Source organism: Cynocephalus volans, chromosome 7, assembly GCF_027409185.1.
Source record: "Cynocephalus volans isolate mCynVol1 chromosome 7, mCynVol1.pri, whole genome shotgun sequence".
Lineage (NCBI taxonomy): Eukaryota > Metazoa > Chordata > Mammalia > Dermoptera > Cynocephalidae > Cynocephalus > Cynocephalus volans.
The window spans coordinates 66,771,191-66,799,088 of record NC_084466.1 but is presented as its reverse complement, the minus strand read 5'-3'; the positions used below and the strand labels follow the sequence as shown (position 1 = coordinate 66,799,088).

General features: G+C 36.7%; 1 protein-coding gene across 3 annotated transcripts in view; it reads right to left on the bottom strand.

The window, feature by feature from the left end:
• The window catches only part of CDADC1 (cytidine and dCMP deaminase domain containing 1), a 32,831-nt gene extending 12,167 nt beyond the window's left edge, over window positions 1-20,664 (bottom strand). For 2 of the 3 annotated variants that reach the window (XR_010024047.1, XM_063102311.1), the window contains exons 1-5: window positions 20,501-20,664; window positions 19,653-19,750; window positions 13,097-13,274; window positions 6,501-7,070; window positions 1,750-1,799 (exon numbers count right to left, since the gene is read on the bottom strand). Coding sequence is in view for 2 of the 3 variants with exons in the window: in XM_063102311.1 (XP_062958381.1) it covers window positions 1,750-1,799; window positions 6,501-7,070; window positions 13,097-13,274; window positions 19,653-19,750; window positions 20,501-20,582 (978 nt within the window). In the remaining variant the exon portion in view is untranslated. Of the gene's footprint in view, window positions 1-1,749; window positions 1,800-6,500; window positions 7,071-13,096; window positions 13,275-19,652; window positions 19,751-19,916; window positions 20,006-20,500 lie in introns of those variants that run through there. The other variant, XM_063102312.1, reaches the window with a different exon arrangement.
• Window positions 20,665-27,898: the final 7,234 nt, after the last annotated feature.

The window sequence follows — 27,898 nt, the reverse complement described above, 5'->3', positions numbered from 1 at the left end:
AGGAAACTGAGGCCAAGAGAAATTAAACAACTTGTCCAGGGTCACAAAGCTAGTAAGTAACATAGCCAGAATTTAAGTCCAAGCTGCTTGATTCCAAACCCACATCCTTACACTGTACCATGCTGCATGTCTCCACTAGAGATAACTGGAAACTTAAATTCTCCACAGAGTAGTTGAGAACCAGATGTTGAGCCAAAGGGCTGCTGAGCATTCCTATAAATGCAAAAGAGAATTTGTTGTGTTCCAACCACAGCCCAGACCTGTGCTAGGTGCTGGTAATGCCGCTGTAAACAACACAGAGTCTCTGCCTTCATGATCCTTATAATCTAGACAGGGTAGGAAACTGGACACATAATTTTATGATGGGTTTCACAAATGAGTTGTACAGAATGCTATGGGAATTTTTGGCAGAGGAACCTATTCTAGTCAGAGTTAACAGTTGGGGTAGAGATAAGTAGAGTCAAGAGGTATTTTGAAAGTGGAATCCACAGCTGCAGGTGACCGACTGTACGTGTGGAGTAACAGGGAATGAGATGGTGACCACTGACCAAGTAGTAGGTTAGCAGGGATGATCTGGATGTACTGATGAGGATGAACTTGAGGGGCTTATGAAACCAAAGCAAACAGTCAAATTACTTGTGGTAAAGTCTGTTGAAGCAAAATGTAGGCTCATATTTCAGTCAGCTACATAGTTACTAAATGTCTCTTGATCTGTGCCCTCATAACCCATCCCCACAACTCCAAGTCCTCATCACCTCTTTTTTATTAATCTCCCTATTCCTGTCTTGCCCCACTTAATTTTTCTTATAATGTAAATCTGATAAAGCCATTTTCCACTTAAAATATTCTTGTACTGCAATGTCCAATACAGTAGCTGCTAGCCACATGTGCTTAATCTAAACTGAGAGGTCTTTATAAGTGTAAAATACATACAGGATTTTGAAGACTTAATATGAAAAATGCAGAATATTTTATTAATAATTTTTATATTGATTACATGTTAAAATGATATTTTTGGGCATATCAGAATAAAATATATTCTTAAAATTGATTCACCTGTTTCTTTTTACTTTTTAAAAGTAACTCCTAGAAATTATGCCTTTTGTTTCTACTGGTTAGTGCCATACTAGGGTATGCCACTGCCTAAACGATAAAGTCCAAGTTCTTTACATGACATACAATGTTCTTCATGGTCCAGTCCCATTTTTGCCCACTCTACTCTACACAGGACGTTGGACTCCAACATGCCAAATCACCTACATCTTCCCACATTTTCTCTCTAGCCCTCTACCTTTGCATGTTATCCTCCTCATCCTACTAACTGCTCTGTTTGATGAACTCCTACTCATTCTTTAAGACTAAGAGCATGTTACCACCTCCAAGAATATTTCACTCACTTCTCCACGCAGAGTACAGGTTCCTCCTCTATGTTCTCACGGTATCAGTCATAATTACACTTATGTACCCATTTCTTTTTTACTTCTCTGACTCCATCACTAGAGAAAGAGGCCATGAAAGGCAGAAAACGTGATCTTTAAATACCCAATGTTCACTGTGGCACAGTGCCTAACCTGTAGAAGGTGTTTAATAAACGTTTGCTGAATGAATGACTCTATCTAGAAAACTGTTGAGGGAATGAAAAAATGTTTACTGAACTTAATAAATTAATCTCAACAGGTCAATAAAATGACAGAACTATGTTTAAACAAAATCCAGGTTAAATATTTGAAGAATTATTTTCATACTTACAGATTTCCCTTCTGCCCAAATAACTGCTCCAACTCCTGTTTTATGATCCTCTGAAAGATATATGACATTTAAGTCAGTTAACATCAATGATCTGTTAGTTTCAGAAATACATTTTTCCAAAAATAAAACACATTTATTGAAACATACTTCATAAATGTAACAGCAATCCTTGACATCTTCAGTAATTACAGAAAAGTATTAAAATAAATACTTTTAAGTATGGACTATGGGAGCTAGGTACCAAATAGCTAGACAGGGTCATTACCAACCCAGTCACACATCAGGTATATGTGGAGACCTCTAAAATGGCGGTGCCCAAAGTCAGGTCCCTTCAAAGCTATAACCAGAACTGAGAGCAACTTCATCAATTCTCTACTAACAAGTCTGTTTCTAAATAACGACTTCCAATAGATGATGAAATTGAATAAGAAAATTTTTTTCTAAACTAATAGATTTAGTGTAATAACCATTCACAACAATCAAATTTGTCCTCTCCTAGTATTTTTTACACTCTAACAATGGAAATTACATTTTATAGAAATGTTCTTGCTAAGAAAAAACTTAACAAACTTATAATACCCTAGGGCATTTTCATACTGGTGAGGGTTAAGTGAAACTATGGCTTCACCCTACAATTGTTTCCAATGATAACATATTTAAATACTTAGCTTTCCAGAAAAATAAAAAGAAAATTTGTGCCACTATTGTGTTAAAAACTAGAATGCCTTAAAGATAAGTTAAAGAAAAAGTGATGATAACGTAATAAAATTCCCCATCGCCAGCTCAAGGAAGCTCAGGTTTTCAAAATTATACCACAAAGCATTTTCATAACTTATGTTAAGCACTTTTTATCTGTGATGTCATTTTCACCCTAAAGGTAAAGCAGGTAAAATTTCCATTTCTAGTTGAGAAAGCAGGCAGAGAAATTAAGTGATTAAATTTAGCCCTCCAGGCCCAACCTACCTGCCTTTCCTCCCCCGCTCCCCCTGACGTTAAGATTTCCTTAACAAAGATTTCCATTTATTGCCTCATATGTGCCAAGTACTGTAAGAGGCTGAGTATCAGTGGAGAGGGAAACATAAGTCCCCATCCTCATGCAACTTATAGTAAGATGGGGGGGAGGACATGACAAGAAAACAAACAGGTATGTGTGTGCTGTGCTCGGAAGGATGTGAAGACGATGCTGAAGGGTAGAGTATACAGGACACTTCTATAGAGTGCAAGGAAAAGGGATTTTGGTGTAAACAAAATTTTGTTCCTTCCTGGACCTTTAGATGGCTTTATGCTCATTTCTAAGGCAAGCGGCAGAAATTAATAAACATAAGCTTATATTTGCCTACAAAACCAAAACCTGTCCTGTAAATAAAGTTGTTAATACATGCATAAATCTAAAATGAAAAATGAAAAACTAATGTAGAAATTCTTCATATTAAGAGTCCACTTTTCCTACCATAAACACTAAATATTTTTCATGTTATGTTTTGTAGTCTCAGGAGCCACTTTTTCTGTTTCAGCCTAGGAGCAGACTAAACCTTGTCAGGAGGGGGGAAATGTGATTTTTCTGTCAGCATGCAGCTCTACTGCTAGCTAAAGTTAGTTACACCAAGACAATACTCATTACTACCTGTTTTTTCAAATAGGAACAAATTCTCATCCATGTAACATGGAGTCAATTTCATCTAGCCCCAAGGCTGGTGACAGATGAAGTAATTTCTCAAAAATCTTTTCATGTCTGTAATTTTTACAGAAATTGCTCCCATGGTCTGGTCACTTACAGGGTTTTCTCTGTGCAACTTTGAAGAAATGGTCAACTTACGATCACTGAGCCAAATTCCTGGGGCTCTTTGATCACTGAAAGTCAGAGAATTTTTTGTCCTACAGTTGTGGAACACAGGCATGGTTATGTTAGCTCCTAATCCTGTGGTCACATCAGTGCTTATCCAAGTGTGCCCCACTGATCACTTGCATCAAAATCTCTGGATGCTTGTCAAAAAGGCAGTCTCCCGGCTTCCATGGAGATCCCCTGAACCAGCCTTTCCAAAGGAGGCTGGCACATTTCACACAAGCTCCCCTTCTGATTCTTAGGCACACTAAAATTTGAGAACCACTGAGTTATGGTTTAAAACAGTTAACTTTCTTGGCTACTCCAGCCTATTTTCATCAACACTTCCAGGAGGAAGGCATAATCTTTAGCTTTGGAAAACACCTAGTCTAACTGGAAAACAAGACTCAAAAAGAGATCAAAACTCAGTACTTAAAAGAGGTTAATAAGATGTGATGCCCTCCTACCTTATTTTCCTCCAAGAGTCCAAACGCATTTTTTTGTCATTTTTTTGCTACCTCTAGGTATCCTAGAAACATACTTTTAATGACAACTCTGTGGATCCTCTTTATTCATAAATTCAAAAAGCAATAATTAAGCACCTACTCCAATTCATTTTATAAGTCTGTTGTTAGAGGTTTTGGAATTCATTTTAATCATATGTATATTTCTAAATGAAATGGTTTAATAAAATGGCATCTTCATATATTGATTAGGGAGAAATAAAGTCATCAAACCAAATGGAATACTGTGCAATTAAAAGCTTGGGTAATTGAAAGCACACTATATCATGGGGATATCCACTATGCTGGATTCTCCTGTTAAATGAGATACAGATATAAATCACCTAGCTCAGTGCCTAACACATAGTAGGAGCTCAATGAATTATCATTGTTACTTATCATCAGTGAAGACTTCCAGGTTCAGAATCTCTTATCTGAAATCCCTTATTAAAAAGTTTTTTCGACAGTTTGATGCATTTATTTTGTGGCCAAACCTGACTCAAATTGAGTTATTTATAGTTCTTAATTATTCTGCTTAGTGCACATATTTGTACATTTTTATCCCATATGTATTAATGTATTTGACTCCAGGGTACTGTCCCACAGGGAGTCCTACATAACAGTAATATGCAGTATGTATATGCACGCTTATTATCTTTTCAAAATCTGAAAAATTCTGAATTCCTTTTCATAAGGGATCGTGGACCATTTATCTTTGGATATAAAAAGATTTTCTTTTATCCATTCAACACATTGTGTATAGTGCTAAGAAAAACAAAAATGATGATTAAGATAGGGTCTTTTCCCTGGGAGAGCTCTCCATGGAGTAGAGTGAGTGATGGTAAGAGATGCATCTTATTTAGGATTTGAGTTCCAGGCAAAAAAATCATCCACAGTCAAAAAATTAACTTCGAAAAAACTTTTAAATTGCCCATCAAGTGCATAAGCATAGTTTTATGTACAAGACTCTGCACAGTAATAAATTTATAATATAAAACTATACAGTAGTATAGACTATCTAATATATATACAAGTTTATATCTATACATACTGCATCTTTAAACACTGGGATCACAGATGGTATAACAAGGTGTTCTCCTATGAGAAGCAAGAGGTACTGAGATCAAGGAAAAGAATGGCAGATTCAAATGGCCCATCTTACTCTGGAATATAGGTAGGGATCTGCTGAATTCTAATTACTGAAGGAATTAGTGAATTATATCTATACAGCTATTCCCATTTACGTATTTTGTCTTTCCAGAATGGTTTACAGAAAAATTCTCTACAAAGCTGGTGTTGGCAGAGATTAATATAGAACCCACGATACAAGAGCATTACATTAAACAGGATATTAAATTCTTTTAAAATAATTGCATGATTATCAACCCTGCTGAACATCAGAATAACTTGCAGAACTTCTTACAAAACATAGGCCTAGGCCACACTTGGTTATGAACTTGGCTTAATAGGTCTGGGTTGGAGTATGAACACCTGTTCTTTTTATAAAAGTTTCAGTAGTTACTCTGATACGCTGCCGGTTGAGAACCTCCATACTACTGAATTTACTTTGAACTGTGATCTTTCTTTAGAACATACTACAGACTCCTGACATCTGTATGGGCCTTTTTTGGAGATTTTCTTTCTCTTCTCCTTCTTTCTTGGTATAATTTAAAAATCAAATTATAGTCCACTCCACAAACAAACCCTCTTCTAATACTCCCCTGCCTGCATTCTTCTTTTTCTCTTATTTCAAAGTTACATTTAAAAAATGATCATGATTTTAATTTGAAAAATCTTACATATTGTAAGATGTAAAAACACTGTTCCATAATTGGAAATACAGATGCCATCTTTTATCACAATAAATAAAATTCCCAAGTAATATTCTCCTTTTCCATATAGACAAACTAATACAAGAAAGTAAAAATGTTTGATTTCTCTACTTGCTGACTAAAGACATACCAGCAATTGGAAGAATCTGCAATAACCAACATTCCTTTACTTTGATTCTATTAGTTATTTTGAATTCGTATTTTTATTATAAAGATTTTTTAAAAGTTTTTATTGAATACGGAATACAAACAAAATATTAAAGTGTTAACAAAAATGAATACTTTTGGTTCTCTCTCCTCTTTCTGTCCCATCTTTAGGGAGGGCTCAACAGTGAAATCATAAAAGAAGCAGAAAGAAGGGCCTAGGTAATCAGGCCCTGACTTATAAATGGAGCACTGAATATAAGGTCACAAGGAATCCTAAAACTGTTCAAAGAAAGAGTTGTCTACTCGAAGATGTCACTAACTTCTCTATATTGCATGAACAGCAAAACTGAGTAAATGAACTCTGCCAAAGATGAGATGAACACCACTTTACTCCTAAGACAAATACAACCAATCAGCCCCAATTTATGAACTAAGAACAGAACTCACCAGTTCGATAGGCCAGTAACCTGGCCTGAACCATGCAGTGCCTTGCAATTTCTTGTGGCAAACTTTGATTGTGAATTTCATTAATCTGTTCTGGATTGCTACAATAAAATCCGAAGTGTTTAAAGTTGGGCACACTGGAAGCTACTGTGGCCAAAAGTAGGATAAGGTCTTTCATGTTTTGCCTTAGATTGCTAAAGTATGGATTTTCACACAGGTTCTCCAAACCTATAGTCATCAGAATTTGCTTATGTATTTCTTCATTTGAAATCAAAAATAACATTTCATATTCTTTTATTCTTTCTTGTTTACATTCAGAATAAAAGTCAATGTTAGCATCCGGCAATGTTTTTGTAATTTTTTGAATAAAGTCACATTTGTAAGAGGTCTCCTCTACAAACTGCACCATATAACACACCAGAGGTTGAAGTAAGACACACACATGGGCCCGACTGTTTGACTTCAATCTTTCCACTGCTTTGGCATCTAACTTTGCATCTTCAGAACTAGAAGCCTCAGTAAGCAAACTTATTTCTGGATCAGCAGGCCAATATGAAATTCGGTTAACTCCAGCTGAAATACAAAATTTGAAAGGTAATTATCTGATACATGCTGAATTGAGCATTTTCTTGATAAATCCACCCTACTATTGCAGTAGATCTAGAGGCCCCGATGTAATAAATGTCTATTATCAAATCACCTATTACACAGCCCGAGGGTTGGCAAACTACCACCACAGACCAAATCAGGCCCACTGCCAGTTTTTGTACAGCTCACAGATTAAGCATGGGTTTTATATTTTTGAGTAGTTGGAAAAATCAAAATAAGAACATTTTGTGACACATGAAACAATGGAAAATTCAAATTCCAGTGTCCATAAACAAAGTTTTATTGGAACACAGATGTACCCATTCATTACATTTGGTTACTTTTGCATGGCAGAGTTGAGCAGCGTGAATGGCCTGCAAAGCCTAAAATATTTAGTTGGTTGGCACACAGTGTTATAACACCAAGGTCAAGTGTTCAGTTCCCCTCACTGGCCAGCTGCGAAAAAAAAGTTCCTGTCCTCTGACTCAGAATTCTTCTGGGGAACCATTCAAACAAAATATTATAAATAGAGAGAGAAAAAAAATCATGCATGCATGTTTAGTGCAACATTCTTTAAAAAAGTAAAAATGTTTTTTAAAAAACCTAATGACCAAAATAGGACAATGGTTAAACAAACATGGTCCTCTTCATAATAAAATATTATACAGTTATCAAAAATATCCACAAAGAATTTATAAAACAGAAAAAAATTTTTTTTTCTTCAAAGTAACCAATTCAATGAATCCTACATTGGGATGAAACATTTTAATCTAATGGTAGCACCTAAAACTATATGGGGAGCACTCACAGCTCCAAGATTTTCCTTCCAGATTATAAGAAAATTCTTGGAAATAAATAGCTATGCTACAGCCTGGTCTGCTGACTGTGGGAAGGAGGGGAAATGGATGGGAAAAAAATTGTGGTCTGTCCTCATGTCACTCGTAGATCCAGTCCTGAGCACCGCTCTTGTAATCCACCAGTTCCTTAGGGTGAAACCACAAACTGATCTCCTTAACTGCACTCGCCATGGAATCACTGCCATGAATAATGTTCCTGCCAACTTAGATGCAAAAGTCCCACAGATGGTCCCAGGCTTGGAGTCTGCAGGGTTGGTCTCCCTGAGCATCACTCAGCCTGTCTTCACAACATTCAGTCCCTCCCAGACCATGGCAACCACTGGCCCTGAGTGCATGTACTTCACCAGGCCAGGAAAGAATGGACAGTCCTTCAGGTCAATGTGGTCTTCCTTGAGAAGGTCTTCAGCAGCCTGCATGAATTTCATACTAATGAGGCGGAATCCCTTCTGCTCAAAATACTTGATGATCTCTCCCACGACCCCGCTGGACCCCATCAGGTTTGATGGCAAGGAAGGTATGCTCATTGTTGGCTGTGGTCCTCTCCAGCTGCTTCAGCTTCAACTCCGGCTGCTCGAAAAATTCTTATGTAACATGAGGGTGGGGGAGAGCAGTATTAATTTCTTAAGCCCATAAAATTAAAGACAAAACAATGAATTAAAGGAACATTTTTCAACCAGTGTGAAAGAGGAAAGGTTAATAATCTTTAATATAGAGAGAAGATTTTAATTCATTAAAAGTATATATGAATTGTCAAAAATAATAAGGCCTCAGAAGAGACAAAAAGATATGAACAAATAATTTATAAAACAGAAAACATAATTAGATAACAAACGTAAGGAAAAATATTTTACTTTGTATTTGAGATTAAATAATGAGATGCCTCGTACATAGTTAAGCATCCAAATATTCATCAATTAATGAAGTTTTCAATAAAGAGACCCCTTTGCTAGTATGTCATGTAATTTCACCTATGAGATTTTTGTGTGTGTGTGATTGTGTCCCGAAGCAAACAGACACATAGCCCACAAGGTCTTCTACCCTTCAAAGTAATAGATAGGCATAAACTAAAAAGTCTAAGTTAAACAAATGCACTTTTCTGTCTGCTCTCTGCTACTCCTGACTCACTGTGGCTTGGGCTGCAAAGCAATTCTGAAGGCCTCAAAGCTCATATCTGAGTGTTTCCTCCGGCTACATTTTACTTTCCCTCTGTCCGAATTCTCATAATCCATTTCCCAACCAGCAATGATGGCAAACCTATCATCTAAGAATCGTAGTTGCTCCCAGTAATCCTGACCCAAGAAAAAAGAGAGGATAAATAATCTTTAGACAAAAGTTCATGTACTAGTAGCACTGCAACAGATGGGGTTTTCAAGTTTTGTGATCTCAGGATCCCTTTACATTCTTAAAAATTATTGATGACCCCAAAGAGTTTTTGTTTATGTGAATTATATCTATTGATACTTATTATATTAAAAAATTAAAGCAAAAATTTAAATACTCATTAATTCATTAAAAATAACAATCTATTACACATGAATACAAATAACACAGCTTTATGAAAAAACTATATTTTCTAACGCAACAAAAATTAGTGAGAAGATTGGCATTGTTTTAAATTTTTATGAATATCTTTAATAGTTGGCTTAATAAAAGACAGTTGGATTCTCAAATCTGCTTCTCTTTCAATCTGTCACAATACGTTGTTTTCTTTTCTTTTCTTTTCTTTTTTTTTTTTTTTGTGACCGGCACTCAGCCAGTGAGTGCACTGGTCAGTTTTATATAGGATCAGAACCCGCGGCGGGAGCGTCGCCGCGCTGCCAGCGCAGCACTCTACCAAGTGCGCCACGGGCTCGGCCCACAATACGTTGTTTTCATCGAAGTATATGAAAAGCCCAGCCTCATAGAGATATGTAGTTAAACAAGGAGTATTTTAACAGCCATTTCAGATGATTGTGAATATTCTTCTTTAACATTACATAAAAATTTGACAAGGGATAGTTTCTTAAAGGTTAGATGTAATGTGGGATTTGAAACCATATCAACAACTTTTTGTACTTTTACTGGTCCATTGGTCTGTCTTACACTTAGAATGTTTCTTTTACTCATGCATGATTTTGTAGCATCATGCATAAGTCATTTGGAAAACAAAGACTTAACTGATTTTACAGTATTCAGAAAAAAACCATTCATTAATATCACCACCAATCTCATCAAAAGGGTCTAGGTACTGGTAAGATGTCAAGTTCATAATGGTGGATATGAGCGTTCCAAAATTCTAATTTTCACTTAAAAGCTCAAATTTTATCATTGGCAACAAATATTGTCAATTGTTTTCCTGAACGTGACAAGCTCAATCTATTTTTGAGACAATGTCTGCCAAATATCCAAGTTTAAATACCATAGTTTGTAAGTTCACGGTATTCCACAAGAAAACTGGATAATTCAGTTTGCAACTCAAGCAATTACATAATTGGTTTTCCTTACGGCAACCTTCACACTTAGGTTTGTAGCAAAACTGCTTCCTGCCCACTTCCTATTTCCTCATACAGAATATTAAAAAGATGTGTAAAGATGTATATGCAAAGGTTGGGATTTAATAAAATTAGTCATTAGCAAGGACATTCTTACGTGAGATTGGTTTTCCTTTACTCTGAGTGCAAAGAATACAACGTCCACCAGTGCAGTTTGGCACCACTGCCTTGATCCATACTACTGCACCAGTAGTTTTAGAACTCTTAGTGTGAATATTAATATTATTATGAAAATAGTGTTGAACTCAAGGACCAGCAAGCAGCAGTCCACAGACCACACTTTGAGAACCAATATGTTACAGAAATGTTTGCTTTGTCACTGAAATGATAGTAATTGCAAGTAAAGTAATTTAGCTATAGCATAGGGTTCAACCATGCCCTTCCCAAGATAACTAACGTATAACATAGCAATTTCGTTTATATATGGGTCTAACGCCAACATCAAAGCACTTCCATTGTAGTTCTTTCCTGATTTTCCACACTTCGTTATCTCTCTTGCCAGGCTGAGATGTCTTAACTCAAAGACATCAAGCAGCAGTGAGTTACCTGCACTCCTCTGTTCTAATTCTTGGCTCTGAGGCTATTAAGAGCACTTTCAGTGCAGTCAGCTCAGCACAAAACACAACTATCTTTTATTCATTGTTCTCCCTAGAGTCTAGAACAGATCAGTCAATAAATGTTTTCTTTCACATTCTTTCCTTTCTATATCAGTGCCACCAACTGAACCCTCTTTTATACCCTGCCTAATGCAAAAGTCTACTAACCAAGCTCCCAATCTCTAATTTCTCCCTGCTCCTATTCAATAACAATAAAAATTTCAATCATGTTACATCCTGCTCAAAAATCTTCAATAGCTCCACATCATCTATAAAAGGAATTATAAGACAGTTGAACACAAGTGATAAAATGAATGTCCAATCTGCCTGCTTAATTGGAAAAAGGAGAAAAAAATGCCACCACTATCATACCTACCTTCTCTATCGGTAACTGCAGTGGAGAGACTATAGAATCAAATATCAATCATAGACACCTTCTTGAAATACTGGTTGCAGGCCAGGAGGCTTCTAGCCACATGACTATTTCTTCTGGAAGTTCTTCTACTTGTAGCTCAAGGCATTGACCTTGACACAGATCTGATCATTACTCTTAAAACTTTTCTTTTATTGGAGAATTACTCTTAAGACTTTGATATAAATAAAAATATCTCTTCCTCAAAACAGGTCTAGAAACTCTGTTCCATAAGATAATGCCCAAAGGCCATACAGGTTTCTCCATTAAAGCCCCAACCTGTCATTATAATCCATCTGCCACTATTCTCCAAGAATACTCCATTTCAAATATTGACCCCAGAACTTTGCTTCTTACAACTTGATGACTCCATATGTGCTGTTTCCCCAACCAGGAATGTGTTCTTTCTTCTCTACATCTGATCCCTCAAGATCCAGCTTAAGCCCTAGCCTTTCATAACATGCCAATCTGTAGGGATCTCTGTTTCTCCTTTGAGATCATATATCACTTACAGCTTGTGTCACTCATTGGTATTAGATAATGTGTTACATTAAACTGTTATTTTGGCCACCAAATAACAGTTTGAGGTAAAGGATTAGAAACCATTATTAGTATTTTTTTTTTTTTTGATCCGCCATAGCACCTACATACAAGATACATATTTTTTAAATAGAAGAATGGTCTGCATATTTACCTGGGTGCAAAATAGACTCTATAAGCACAGGACAGGCCCGTGGCTCACTTGGGAGAGTGTGGTGCTGATAACACCAAGGCCACGGGTTCAGATCCCTATATAGAGATGGCCAGTTAGCTCACTTGGGAGAGCGTGGTGCTGACAACACCAGGTCAAGGGTTGACATCCCCTTACCGGTCATCTTTTAAAAAAAAAAAAAAAAAAAAGAATCTATAAGCACAAAGAGGTTTAGTGAGTAGCCTGGTGTAGTAGAGATAAATGGCTATTCATTAAAAATTTGAGCTTCTCCTTCCAAAGTATAGAGAGCCATTGGGAGACAGCTGCCCAGCCAGGGACTATAGTTTCCACAATGGAAATGAACAGAAATGATGTATGTGACTTCCAGGCCAAAGTTTCTTAGAAGTATGCCTTCTCTACTCTCTCTTTCTCAGTGTGCTTCTGGATGACAGACCCTAGGGATGACAACAGCAAGAGGCAGAAGATGCCTAGGCCCATGAATCAACTACATGAAGAAAAGTTGCCTGCTGTCCAGCAACACCTGTGCTGGACTATTATATAGGTGATAAATGTCTAGTATATGAGGGTATTTCAAAAAGTTCATGGAAAAATAGAATTAAAAGATAATACTAATCTTTCCATGAACTTTAAACCCCTCAAATCAAACCACTAAAATTTTGTGGTTTATTTGTCACAGCAACTAGCATTAGTCTATTAATTCACTGAAGTTCATTTAACTGGTTAGTGGACAGAACTGAGACCAGAATCCATGTTTTCTGATTCTTCCTCTTACAATGTGTCAAACCGTCTTTAGATATACACTTATATTTCCAAATTATCTCTGTGGTATTTAGGCAATTTGTTCCCACTGATTGCTCTCAGATAAATGCTCTTAATCCCCGACAGAGCCTTATCTGCACTTACCATTTACAATCATTTTCAAACAAGCAGAACATGGTTTTCTTGAAAAATAAAGATCACAGTTTTTCAGCCTTGACCCATGTTTAATAAGAGCAATTTGCCCAGCATGTAAATCTTCACTAGAACAGTGCAGACCAACAATTTTCATATTTTTCACCACCACAAGACCAGTTCTCTTCACCTACATTAAGATACAAAATAATAATTTATTAGTTATCACACTTAATGATCATATCATGAATTATAGTTGATTTATTAATACAATGAAGGTTTTGTTTAATTCTTTATCTGAAGAGTTTACACAATAGCACATTTCTCATCAGGTCCAAAAAACTTTCTGAAAGTTTAGTGTTGACTTTAGACTTGAAATTTTCTAAAGCTAGGCTCTACTAACCAAATAATTAAGCATGTAATTATCATTCATTTGTTCTAGTGAAAGATGAATACATTTTAACCTAGTAAAGAACCAAGTTGATATGACTTGTTTCTTAAAGCATCTAATCTAGGATATTTTGTATTAAGCTTCTAGATGGTAATAAGAAAAAATTTGGAAAACCTGCTTAATTTACACACGGATTAGTGAAGTCCAGACAGTTTACATAACTTTCTGAAAGACCCATAGATGGTAAAAGGCAGAACTAAATCTTAAATTCTAAAATATTTTGAATATTGACTGAAATAAAGATTATTCTCAACTTCTTTCTAAAAACTGGCTGTACCAATTTTTAGCGCTATGACAGTCTAGATTAAGGTAGTTAGGTCCCACCTACTACAAATATATGGATAAGTTATAATAACAAAAAAAGGGAAGACATACCCTCAGGTGTCACAAAGGGAGAGAATTCAAAACCAGGGCAGTGAGCTTGAGCTTTCTTGGCAGTATTCCACAGAGAGGGGATGGGGCTGACTCCGATTTAAGCCCTGCAGGCTTGGGACTGACTGGGGGTCTAAAGAGTCCCAATGTACCTCTTTGAATGAAGATTTCCTGTTACTTTGACCTAAAGTGTCCCAACTTATACAAATACTAATCAAAAAAGCTGGTGTAACAATATTAATATCAGATAAAGCAGACCAAGTTAAAAAAATCAGTTCTACATAAGGCACAAAATAATCTATGCTGTTTTCACAGCAAAAGACTCTGAAGTAAGGAATGTAAACCTAATCCTTGGGTTCAGGACTGACTGTTACAGCATGTGGGGAACTTGGACTGACGACAGGGTATCTCTTATTCCCCACCTCCTTCCAAAGGGGTTTTACGCTATACTTATCCCCCAATACAACGTATTTGAAATCATTTTAAGGATCAGACCAAAGCTATGTTAACTAAAATAGTCAAGTTTCAGTTTCAGTTATGAGTATAAAAATTTAAAACTATGCAGAATGATACCTTGTGAAACATGTAAAAAGAAGAAATAGAGAAGATTTTATGGAATTTCATACCTGAGTTAACCAACCGTCTCCTAAACTGTAGGAACATTTAAAAGGAATATAAAATATTTCCTTCACAAAATATATATCTAAGAATATATCTAAAATATGAAAAATTTATCTATATTGGCTTTTAACATAAGCTTTAAGTTTACCTTGAATTTATGAACACTTTCCCCTCCCCATCCCAAAATTTCTTCAAGTTTTATGTTCCTCACATATGCAGTGTATGCTATTATGTACTTCTGAATACTTCCAGCAAGTTTGTTTTTTTAAAAAAGGTCACTTTGGAAAAGAACTGATGATACCTTATCAAAAGATCTTGCCACTAGAGCTCACGTTGTGAAACTGAACCAATGTGACCGGTGGAAGTGGTTGTAACTGAATGACTTTAGCTTTAAATATTCTAAGTACTTAGACAGATGTAAAACCAGAAGCCTTGTGCACAAAAGACTTTTAAAAAATTTATTCCAAATAAATGAGAAACATACTCATCAATTTATTTTTTATTAGAATAATCTTTGGGGCCAAGTTTATCACTTTTTTGTCTAGATCCTTTTTACCTCAAAAAATATAATTTTTTTTCCCCATTTTGCTTCAAGTTTGAGACAAAGATTTTTTTCCATCCCTAACTTAACAAAACAAAACAAACAAAAGCCTAAGCTGCATTCCATTTTGGCACTTCCGCCTACAGCAACTCCCCAAAGACTGAATCTTTTCAGTGAATCGCTGTTCTGGATCTTGGTTTTGCTTCACTACACTAACTTCTTGGCCAGTCATCTATGTAATCCTAGTCAAAGAGTTTTACATTAAAACATGGACAGTCCGTTCTGTATATGAACTAGTACACTTACTTAAGTGGTGATTCTCTATTTTTTTACCTTTGCCTTTCTTCTAATAAAAACATCTAAATCTTCTGAGGCAAATTATTTCTATACTCTTGCTGGGCGTTTTAGAGACTCACTCTCAGAACTATCAGGAAATCTATAGGAATGTACATAAGAATAATCAAGGTAATTCTTTTCAAAATATACATGCTTAGTCTCCACTCCACACCCAATGAATCAGAATCTCTGGAAAACTCAAAAGATTAAAGTAACAAGGAAATATTATACAATATTAAAAAGAACAAGGTTCACTTTTCAGGTCTGGGCTTTGATCATACCCTACTTACAAACTAATAAGTTAGCCTATTACTGTTTCATGGATGTTAGCAGAAGACATGAAACTCCTGGGTCAAAAACAATGGACTTTATTATTTGCAACACAGCAGTCTGAGCATCATGTTTGGGATTTTTTTCTTGCCCTCAAGCCCTGTACAGGGTAACACAGAGGGACACTGATGATTGTCTGGACAGACAGTGGGCTGTGTTACAGAAGAGGAACACCAAGCTTGGAGATTCAGCTGTTTCATAGCAAACAGTAAACCAATCTGTTCTTTGTCCTGGAGAAAAACATGGAATTAAAACTGATTTTTTGTTAAACAAGATATAAAGTTGTATAAAATCTTGTTATTAATGTAGTTTTATAACTCTAAAATTTACTTGGCACTTTTTTTTTAATGGAAATGCTAACTGAACGCCTTAGTTATTTTCTCATGCTACATAGTTTTTCTATAAAGTACAGGATGTGTATTATTTGCACAGGATGTATTCTCGGGGGGCGGGAGGGAACAAAAATATAACTAAACTGAATCTGGATATAAAAAAATAACTTCTTCAAAATTAGTATTCAATCTCTAACAAGCCCAGCTTTTTAAATGTATCTTTTTAAGGTCTTAAATCTATAAACATTTGCTTCTAATCTGGCTCTTCAAGACAAATTTTATCAGCAAAAAACCTGAAAACAAACCATCAAAAAACCCCAACAGCTTGGGAATCTTTGACTTTCATAAAATAATACTAAGCTATTAACAAGGAGAAAGAATAAAAGAACTTCAAAATTCATAAAGGAAATGAAGAGATTTCTCAAAGCCATTAATAAAATATGGAGGTACGGCAGGGGTTGGGGGGTTGTTGAGAAATAGAGAATAACAATGTGTAACATTTTTAATGATGTTTTACTATTTATAAAACATTTCATATAGGAATTTGAGGGAAAAATTACTTCAAGAGATATCATTTTACCATGAGAAGTGAATTCCCTCACTTCCTGTTAAAATTCCTCAATGCAATCACAATACTGACAGGATAAAATCTAAACTCCTTTGCAAAGCATTCAATGGCTATTTGTGATATGATTCCTGTCTACCTTTCCAGGAACACTTCCAGTCTCTTCCCTCCACCCAACTTCATCCTCGACATGAAGACAAAAATTCTCTCGCTCTTCCAAGCTTTTCCATGTGGAGTCCCTTTGCCTGGGCAAATGCCTATTCATCCTGCAAGTCTCAGTTCAAATACTACCTCCCCTGTGAATTCTTCCTTCACTTTCCCATATAGAGTCTGGCCTTGGTAGTTACCTCTGCTTATACTTTGTATTGGCTTTACCATCTAATTATATCTTAACTAATTGTTTAAATGCCTAGTTTTTTTCCCCAACCTTTCAGCAACCTTTAGCAGAATTATTGGCCAGTTGGAAATCTCAATGAGTATGCACAGAATATAATTATATTTTTGTAAGAGTTAAAAAAACAACAACAAAACCTTATGTTTAAAAAAAGATTAGAGGGCTGGCCCATGGCTCACTTGGGAGAGTGTGGTGCTGATAACACCAAGGCCATGAGTTCGGATCCCTATATAGGGATGGCCGGTTAGCTCACTTGGGAGAGTGTGGTGCTGACACCAGCAAGTCAAGGGTTAAGATCCTCTTACCGGTCATCTTAAAAACAAACAAACAAAAAGATTAGAAGGAAAGTATCAAAATCTTAACAGTGATGTTGTTAGAATGGTGGGAAGCCATGGTCCCTGAATATACATGAAAAACACAAAGTGTTTTTCCTATACTCTTACTCAGCAACAATCAACATAGAAGACTTCTGTGACCAGATGTTGTGAGGGTTTTCCCCCTCACATACCAAGCAATCAGTTCTCCAACACACACCAGCTGGGTGTCCTTCAATTCAGTTTCAACATTATCTACCTGGAGATAGCATGAGATCCCACAGGTTGAGGGATCAGTCCCCAAGACCGCTCCCCTCCCAACTTCAGGTGCCAATCACAAGCCCCAGGGTGTTTTACCTGTGCTTCTCACAGATTGACTATAAACTGAGGTTCACGCGACCCCCCTCCTTGGATTTCATTAATTTGCTAGAGGAACTCAGGGCAACATGGACTTAATGCTTACTGGTTTATTATAAAGGATATCACAAAGGGTACAGATTACAGATGAAGAGACACATAGGGCAAGTTATGGGGGAAGAGGCAAAGAGCTTCCATGCCCTTGGAGTGCACAACCCTCTAGGATCCTCGATGTGTTCAGCTATCCAGAAGCTCCCTGAACCCTGTGCTCTTGGGATTTTGATGGAAGCTTCATTACATAGGCATGATTAAAGCATGTACAACTATGTAAAAATGTGATTGAACAAAAAGGATATGATCTAACAAACTGGGTGTGGAAACCTAGCAAGGTTTCCAAGACCAAGATTCTTCTTGGTCTCTCTGTGCAGCCTTCCTTCCTCTTGCATATGGGGTGGTACCCCTTCTCAAATAGGGGTCTTATGACATACAATCTGATAAGGTAGGTCGGAAAACTTGCCTCAGGAAGAAAGAGGAGGTGAAAGGAAGGCAGGAGAAGGTCAGAGAGACAGACACTGTTTCCTGAGACCTGCTTCTTTTGTTATATTGTTGGCCTAAAGTATCCCAACAATATAACAAAAGAATAAGGGTTATGGGAGTTATGAGCTAGGAAGGATGGATAAGAAACAATATACATATATCATAATATCACACATGGGTAATTTTCTGCACCCAGCCCTTTTTTTCCTGTTTTCAAAAATATCTTAAATGCTTAACTTAATCTAATACTATTTTCCATGATATGATGTTGGACCTCTGTAAAAATTAATGGAAACACTCTAAACTTCCAAAATCACCAAATCAAAATGGGGAGAACCTAGCACCATGCCATTCCAAGCACAGAGGAAAATGACAACCCAGCGTCTTGTTGCCCCAAGGGCAAAAGAAACAAAAAAATGTAGAATGTACATACTTCCAATACATTGGCTTTTATGATTATTCTTTACATTCCTAACTTGTTTTGATCATTTCTTTTAAAATTCAAAAAAGATGCTACTTATATGGAATTAGAAACCAATTAGCATTCATAGATTACTTATTATAATAGTAGATGCTAAACTGTATATCAAATAAAATAAGACATGGTATCTACCTGCAAGCAATTTACCATTTGGTGGGACAGGGAAAAACTACTGCAAAAGTTTTCAGAACCAAAATGGAGTTACTAGTGTTAAAAGAAAAACCCTGACAAATAGAGCTGGGAAAGGCCATGAAGGCAGAGTTCTCATGCATGTATGCCTGATAACAAGAACTATCACAAAGGACTCTGCAAAACCACAACCTTGCACGGGGGCCATTGCAAACCTAATAAAAAATATTTCTGCAAGGACATCTGCCCAGCAACTGCCTGTCCAACCTCAGACTGTCATCACCCTTGTTACTGACACTTGAAGCCAAGGATAATTATCCCAAAGCAATTATGTAATCCTCCATCACTTGTCCTTTAAAAACCTTTGTCTTCCTTTATCTCCCTGAATATGCGCATAATTCATTATGGCACACGTATTCCCATCGCAACACCTTATTCCTAAATAAATACCATTTTATTTTCTGTAGACTCTCTGTTATTTAGGTTGACACTATCTAGATAAAACACCAATAGTACATAATTGGGTGATATATGTGACAGACAATAATCTCATTGGCCAAACCAACACAAAATACCATTAGTACCAGATAAATATGACACAGTCTGAGAGAGTAACTATTCTATTTTTAGATTAGAAAGATGAGACATTACAGCTATAAGTTAGAAGATCACGCTAAACCATAAAGCTATTTTTCAAATGTTGAGGATTGAGTTTGGTTATAAGTGTGACAGAAATTGTAGCAATAAAATCAAATTTTAGACTGTTGATTTTCTATGCACAAAAACCTTCTATGGAAACAAATTATACCTGAGGTTTTTGCCTCTGGGCTTCTACTGCTGGGAAGAGCTCCATCCAGAGACTCAGCAGAGTGAAAAGGTTGACTTTAGAAAGCCTTGGTATCTGACCTACAAAAGAGAGGACGAACACTTTAAAATTTTTCTAATGATGAATATAAGAACTAAGCTCAACGCCACTTGGGTGCTGCAAACTTAGCTCATTTGCTTTAGCAGGCAGCAGAGAAAAGGGATTAGAGAACAAGAGAATCAGATTTCTCAGCAGGAAACATCTCACCCTCAGTTGCGGCGACCTCCTATGGCACTTTCCAAAGTTGGGCCCTCTTTTTTCCAGCCCTCACCAGGCAGAAAAAATGTTACAACTGATACATGTAACTGTGGAAACAACCCAAAGGAAGTTGGGAAAAGCCTTCATCTCTGACGTCGTCGTGGAGCACGCTTTTCTTTGGTCTGGGATGACGCGTAGCTACAAGGGCGGTGACTAGAACACGACACTACAAATGCGGTGACCTTCGACCCCAAAGCAGTCGAGATATAAAAACGCGTCAAGGGCGGCTAATTTAGAAACCAAGGCAAACGCGAGGTTTGGGGTATTTTCAGGCTCTTCGACCTCTGAGATCCCAGCTCTAGGTCCCGTAAAGAACAGTAAAGGGGGGCAATTGGCACGACTTCAAAAGCCGGTGCCGCCGAGCCCACAGGACCCGGTCACCAAGGCGGGGACACGCCCAGGGCGGGTTTGAGACCTCCAGGAACAGCAGGGCAGGCAAAGAAGGGCGGGCAAGGGACTCGGAGTTCAACGGCGGGAGACGCGCAAAGCAGAGCCAAAGGCGGGGTGGCGGGGGCAGAGTCTCGGGCACTCACCGGTCATGCTGCCAGTCTGCGTGCTGACTGACCGCCCGGCCCCCGCGCTCTCCAGATTTTGCATCTGCCCTGCTTCTTTCATCCCAAGCCTAGCGTCCTCTGCCGCCCGGGAAACCTCTCCCTGTCAGGCATGATCTTGGCCCCAGCTGTCGCCTCTCCCGCCTCCTCCCAACAAGCGTAAAGCAATTGCCAACTAGGCGCGGCCGGATGACGTCTCAAGCCCACCGCCACTTCCGGGCGCCTTGTGGGACGTCATCGAGGCGTGGACGCGGCCGCGCCGGGCTGCACTTCGGGCAGTGACCGAGTGGGTGTGAAGCTTGGAGACTATATTTGGTTGTCGTCTTTGGTTTTGCCGGAATAAGGTCACTGGAGGATTTCCTCTCTTGAGGTCCTAGGTTGCTCAAACTCTGATGGGGTGATGGCTGCCAAGAGATGAGAATTTTTTTCTGGGAGCGAAGGAGAGTTGGAACGGAAACCTACCCCGTCTGTCATGGTCAAGATTTTGGAGAACCTTGGGGGTGAAGCGGGGGGTGCGGGGGTAGCTGGACGGTCCAGGGTATTGTTATTATCAGAGATTGGCAGGTCCTGGGGAATTTAGTGTCATGGGACGCTGTAGGGACTTTCCGCTTCCTGTCAGGAACATGAAGACATTAAGAGATTGAACTGTAATTGGGGAAAAGGTGAGGGGAGGAGAGAGTAGCACATGGCCCCTGGAAAGTCTGAGAAGTAGCCTGACATCGTGGGTTTGTGCCCAGTGCTTTTTATTGAAGTGTCCCAAGGCATGACTCAAAATGAAGCCCCTCCCTCCCTAGTGACTCAAAGCCCAGTTTCCATCACCAGTTTGCTCTGTTACCACAACTTGAAAACTGACGAATAAGACAAAAATTGCTCTCATACTTTGAAAGCAAAAACTGAATGTTGTGAAGGTACAGAATTTTGTAAAGGACTGAAGTGAGAATCTTCGTGTTGATGGTATGGCTGTGGTTCATTAATTTTCATTACTGTATAGTATTTCATTGTAGGTATATACCACAATTTATTTGAGTCGAGGGACATTTGGACCATCTCCAGCTTCTTGCTATTGCAAAAACAAAACAAAACAAAAAATGCTTCTATAAACATTTTTGTATACAAGGGTACAATAAAAAGTTTATGGACTCGACTATTATCTTTTAATTCCGTTTTTCCATGAACTTTTCAAAGTACCCTCCTTATGTTCATATGCAAGAGTTTCTTTAGGGACCATACTTAGGAGTACAATTCTTAGGTTGTTATTGTTAAGTTTACCAGGTAATGCTGAAACATTTTCCAAAGGAATGAACCAATTTACATAGCTCTGTATTCCCACCAGTTCTTGGTATTGTCAGACCTTTAATGTTTGCCAATCGGACTGGTATAAAGTGGTATATTGTGGTTTTATTTTCCCTAATTTCTACGTAGGTTGAACGTCCTGTCATATGTTGATTGGCCATACATGTTTCCTCTTTAAAGTATGTGTTAACAATTTTTCTGTTTGATTGTTTCTTCTTATTTCTTATTGGTTGGGAGGCATTCTTTATATATTCTGGATATTCATTCTCAGTTGTGTATATAGTAAATATCTTTTCCCCATTTGAGATTTGTTTTTTCACTTTCTTTATGATGGCTTTCAGTGCACAGTTCTTTATTTTAATGTGCCAAACATACCAATACTTTTCTTTAATGGATTTTTAATCTTTAAAAAAACTTTCCTACTCAAGACTATAAAGTTTCTTTTATATTTTCCTCTAAAAGTCATAAGTTTTTCCTTTCACATTTACATTCTAATGCATGTAGAATTCATTTTCGTGTATGGTATGAGGTAGAAATCCAATTTTATTCTATTTTCAATTTGAATAATCAGCCATCCTAGCATTATTTCCTCATTAATTTACAATACCACCTTTGTCATATATGAAATTTCCATGTACACGTGGATCTGTTTCTGGGTTCTATATTCCATATCGTTGGTTTATTACCTCTCCCCGCAAAGGAAACCTTATTTTGATCAGTAATGTCTTTGATATTCTTAGCCCTTTAATCTTCCGTGTACATTTTAGAATCCTATTGTCACATTTCTCAAAAAATTCCACTGATTGAAAGTGTATTAAATTTATAGATCAATTTGATAAATATATATAGGTTTCCTATTCATAAACATGGTATATGTGTGTGAACACGCTATATTAGGTTTTTCACAAGGTTTTCAAAGGGGTTTATAATTTTTCTTCACAAAGATTTTTTCATATACTCATATTTATGATTTATATTTGTAAGTACTTGTGGCTAATGGATAGAAATATGAGTGGTTTTTTATATTTACCTTGTATTCAGCAATCTTGCTAAACTTTCTTATTAATTCCAATGCTATTTATTTTTAATAAATAAAAATAGACTGAAACTGTATCATCTACAAATAATGACAACTTTATATGTTTCTAATCCTCACACCTTTTATCATTTTCTTCTCCTGTGAAACTCTAGGATCTCCAGGGAAATATTGAATAGAGGTAATGGTAACAGGCATCCTTTCTTGTTCTTGATTTTAATGGAAATTATTGTAATAAACTTTATAGTATGGTTTTTGTTGTAGGCTTTTGATAACTGTCCTTTATCAGATTATGCAAATTTATTCCTTTAAAAAAAAATCAGATATTGAACTTTTTCAAATGCTTACAGTAGATGGCTTTTTTTTTTATCAGTTTAACAGAGGTTATTTCTCTACTGGATTGCTGAAAATTATTATCATGAATGGATGTTGAGTTTTATCAAATATATTCTCTGCATCTATTAAGGTAATCCCATTGTTTTTATCCTTTAGGCTGTTAATGTGGTGAATTCTACTAATAGATTGCTTAGTGTTAAGCCAGACCTTGTGTTCCTGTGGTAGATCCATTTTGGCCATGATGTGGGGTTTGTTTGTTTGGGATTTTTTGTTTATTTTTAAATTATTCACTGTTGTATTAAATTTGCTAATATTTTATTTAAGATTTTGAATCTATGTTCATGAATGCATTTAATGTATAATTTATCGTGGTCTCATTGTTTGGTTTTGATGTCTTGATTAGACCAGCCTCATAAATGAATTAGGAAGTATTTCCTATTTTTCTTTTCTCAGGAACAGTTTGTGTAGGATTGAAATTACTTGTTCCTTGAATTTTGTTAAAACTTGCTTGGAAAGCCATCTGGTGCTTTCTAAAGTGGAAAGACATTTTACTGCTAATTTAATTTTTTTATCGGTTATAGGACTACTCAGACTATCTACTTCTTGGTCAGTTTTTGGTAAGGTATGCATTTTGAAAATGTGTTCATTTTATATGTTTTTAAATTAATTGGTATATATTAGTTCAATATGTTCTCTGTTATTTATTTACTTATTTGTTTTTATTGAAACATAATTGATTATACATATTTATGGGGTACCAAGTTGACTATCAGTATTTGTGTACAGTATGTGATGATCAAACCAGGATAGTTGGTATATTCATCGTTACAAAATGTACTCATTCTTTGTGTCCACTAACCAGCTTCTCTCTAAGTCTTCTCCCCCTCTTCCTTCCTCCCTCTAATAACATTGCTGTTCTCTCCTTCTGAATGTTCACAAAGTATTATTGTGTTTGTTATTTCTTTGTTTCTTTGTTTACTTTTTAGCTCTCACATGAGTGTGTTCTCTATCTTTTAATTTCTACTGCTTTTAGAAAGTACAAATATTGTTTATTTTAGACATTTCTTTTTTTCTTTGTAGATTTTGCCAGATATTTATCAATTTTGTTAGTCTTTTCATAAAGTGATCTCTTTTCCTTGTCAAAGCTGACAGATTTGTTTTCTATATTACAAATTTTATGTTTTATTGCTTTCACTCTATTTGCATTTATTCTGTTATCATTTTATAACTTCTTCAATTGACTGTTTAGCTTATTAATTTTTAGTCTTATTTTTTAAAATAAGCTTCCCACCCCCAACCAGTACCAGGATCTAGACCCTTGTCATTGGTGTTATAACACCATGCTCTAAGCAACTGAGCTAACTGGCCAGCCCTACATAAGCATTTAAGGCTAAAATTTCCCTCTAGGGCTGAGCCCGTGGCGCACTCGGGAGAGCGCGGCGCTGGGAGCGCAGCGACGCTCCCGCCGCGGGTTCGGATCCTATATGGGAATGGCCGGTGCACTCACTGGCTGAGTGCCGGTTATGAAAAAGACGAAAAAAAAAAAAAATACTTACTAAAATTTCCCTCTAGGTACTGTTTTAGTAGCATTCCATAAGTTTATCATCAGTCAGTCATAATATCTTAAAAGTACCCAGTGGTTTTTTTTTCTTTGACTTATGAGTTATTTGGAAATGTGATTTAAAAAAAAAAATTCCAGATGTAAAGTGGGCTTTTAAAAATTATTTTATTGATTTCTAATATAAAGTTTATGTCCAGAGAATATGACCTGTATAATACCAATTCTTTGAAATTTGTTCAGACTTGTTTTATGGCCTAGATCAGAACTGTCCAATAGAACTTTCTACAATGAAGGAAATATTCTATATCTGTACTATCCAATATGGTAGAAAGTAGCGATTATGACTGTTGAGCATCTGAAATGTGGCTAATGCAATTGAGGAACAGAATTTGTAACTTTATTTTATTTTAATTAATTTAAATTTAAATAACCACATGTGGCTAGTGGTTACTGTATTGTACAATATAGCTCTAGACTCTTCTCCTGGAATTCTTATTAGATATACGTTAAACCTTCTGAGTTCTTTTGATTTGTTTTTGACTTTTTTTTTTTGGTTTTTATTTTTTTTATTTATTTTATTTATTTTTTTAAAATTTTATTTTGTCGATATACATTGTGGCTGATTATTGCTCCCCATCACCAAAACCTCCCTCCCTTCTCCCTCCCCCCCTCCCCCTCAACAATGTCCTTTCTGTTTGCTTGTCATATCAACTTCAAATAATTGTGGTTGTTATATCTTCTTCCCCCCCCCGTTTTTTTTTTTTTTTTTTTTTTTTTGTGTGTGTGTGTGTGTGTGTGTGTGTGTGAATTTATATATTAATTTTTAGCTCCCACCAATAAGTGAGAACATGTGGTATTTCTCTTTCTGTGCCTGACTTGTTTCACTTAATATAATTCTCTCAAGGTCCATCCATGTTGTTGCAAATGGCAGTATTTCATTCGTTTTTATAGCTGAGTAGTATTCCATTGTGTAGATGTACCACATTTTCCGTATCCACTCATCTGATGATGGGCATTTGGGCTGGTTCCAACTCTTGGCTATTGTAAAGAGTGCTGCCATGAACATTGGGGAACAGGTATACCTTCGACTTGATGATTTCCATTCCTCTGGGTATATTCCCAACAGTGGGATAGCTGGGTTGTATGGTAGATCTATCTGCAATTGTTTGAGGAACCTCCATACCATTTTCCATAGAGGCTGCACCATTTTGCAGTCCCACCAACAGTGTATGAGAGTTCCTTTTTCTCTGCAACCTCGCCAGCATTTATCGTTCAGAGTCTTTTGGATTTTAGCCATCCTAACTGGGGTTAGATGGTATCTCAGTGTGGTTTTGATTTGCATTTCCCGGATGCTGAGTGATGTTGAGCATTTTTTCATATGTCTGTTGGCCATTTGTATATCTTCCTTAGAGAAATGCCTACTTAGGTCTTTTGCCCATTTTTTAATTGGGTTGCTTGTTTTCTTCTTGTAAAGTTGTTTGAGTTCCTTATATATTCTGGATATTAATCCTTTGTCAGATGTATATTTTGCAAATATTTTCTCCCACTCTGTTGGTTGTCTTTTAACTCTGTTAATTGTTTCTTTTGCTGTGCAGAAGCTTTTTAGTTTGATATAATCCCATTTGTTTATTTTTCCTTTGGTTGCCCGTGCTTTTGGGGTCGTATTCATGAAGTCTGTGCCCAGTCCTATTTCCTGAAGTGTTTCTCCTATGTTTTCTTTAAGAAGTTTTATTGTTTCAGGGTGTATATTTAAATCCTTAATCCATTTTGAGTTGATTTTAGTATACGGCGAGAGGTATGGATCTAGTTTCATTCTCCTGCATATGGATATCCAGTTCTCCCAGCACCATTTGCTGAAGAGGCAGTCCCTTCCCCAGTGAATAGGCTTGGTGCCTTTGTCAAAGATCAGATGGCAGTAAGTGTGTGGGTTGATTTCTGGATTCTCTATTCTATTCCATTGATCAGTGTGTCTGTTTTTATGCCAGTACCATACTGTTTTGGTTATTATCGCTTTGTAGTATAGCTTAAAGTCAGGTAGTGTTATGCCTCCAGCTTTATTTTTTTTGCTCAGCATTGCTTTGGCTATGCATGGTCTTTTATTGTTCCATATAAATGTCTGAATAGTTTTTTCCATTTCTGAGAAAAATGTCTTTGGAATTTTGATGGGGATTGCATTGAATTTGTATATCACTTTGGGTAGTATGGACATTTTCACTATGTTGATTCTTCCAATCCAAGAGCATGGAATATCTTTCCATCTTCTTGTATCCTCTCTAATTTCTCTCAGCAGTGGTTTGTAGTTCTCATTATAGAGATTTTTCACCTCCTTGGTTAACTCAATTCCTAAGTATTTTATTTTTTTGGTGGCTATTGTAAATGGGCAGGCTTTCTTGATTTCTCGTTCTGCATGTTCACCATTGGAGAAAAGAAATGCTACTGATTTTTGTGTATTGATTTTGTATCCTGCTACTGTGCTGAAATCATTTATCAGTTCCAACAGTTTTTTTGTAGAGGTTTTAGGCTGTTTGATATATAGGATCATGTCATCTGCAAACAGGGACAGTTTGACTTCATCTTTTCCAATCTGGATGCCCTTTATTTCCTTCTCTTCTCTGATTGCTCTGGCTAGTACTTCCAACACTATGTTGAATAGGAGTGGTGAGAGTGGGCATCCTTGTCTAGTTCCTGTTCTTAAAGGAAAAGCTTTCAGCTTTTCCCCATTCAGGATGATATTGGCAGTGGGTTTGGCATATATGGCTTTAATTATGTTGAGATACTTTCCCTCTATACCTAACTTATAGAGGGTCTTTGTCAAGAATGAGTGCTGAACTTTATCAAATGCTTTTTCAGCATCTATAGAGATGATCATATGGCCCTTGTGTTTGAGTTTATTAATATGGTGTATCACATTTATTGATTTGCGTATGTTGAACCAACCTTGCATCCCTGGGATGAATCCCACTTGATCATGATGAATAATTTTACGTATGTGTTGCTGTATTCTGTTTGCTAGTATTTGATTTTTTATCTCTGTTTCTCTGATCTACATTCTGGCTGATTTGTTCAGATCTTCCAGCTTGCTACTTATTTCTTTGGCTGTGTAGAATTTCTAGTTTGCCTATTCTGAGGGTGAAGCTCTTCAGGTGACCTGACT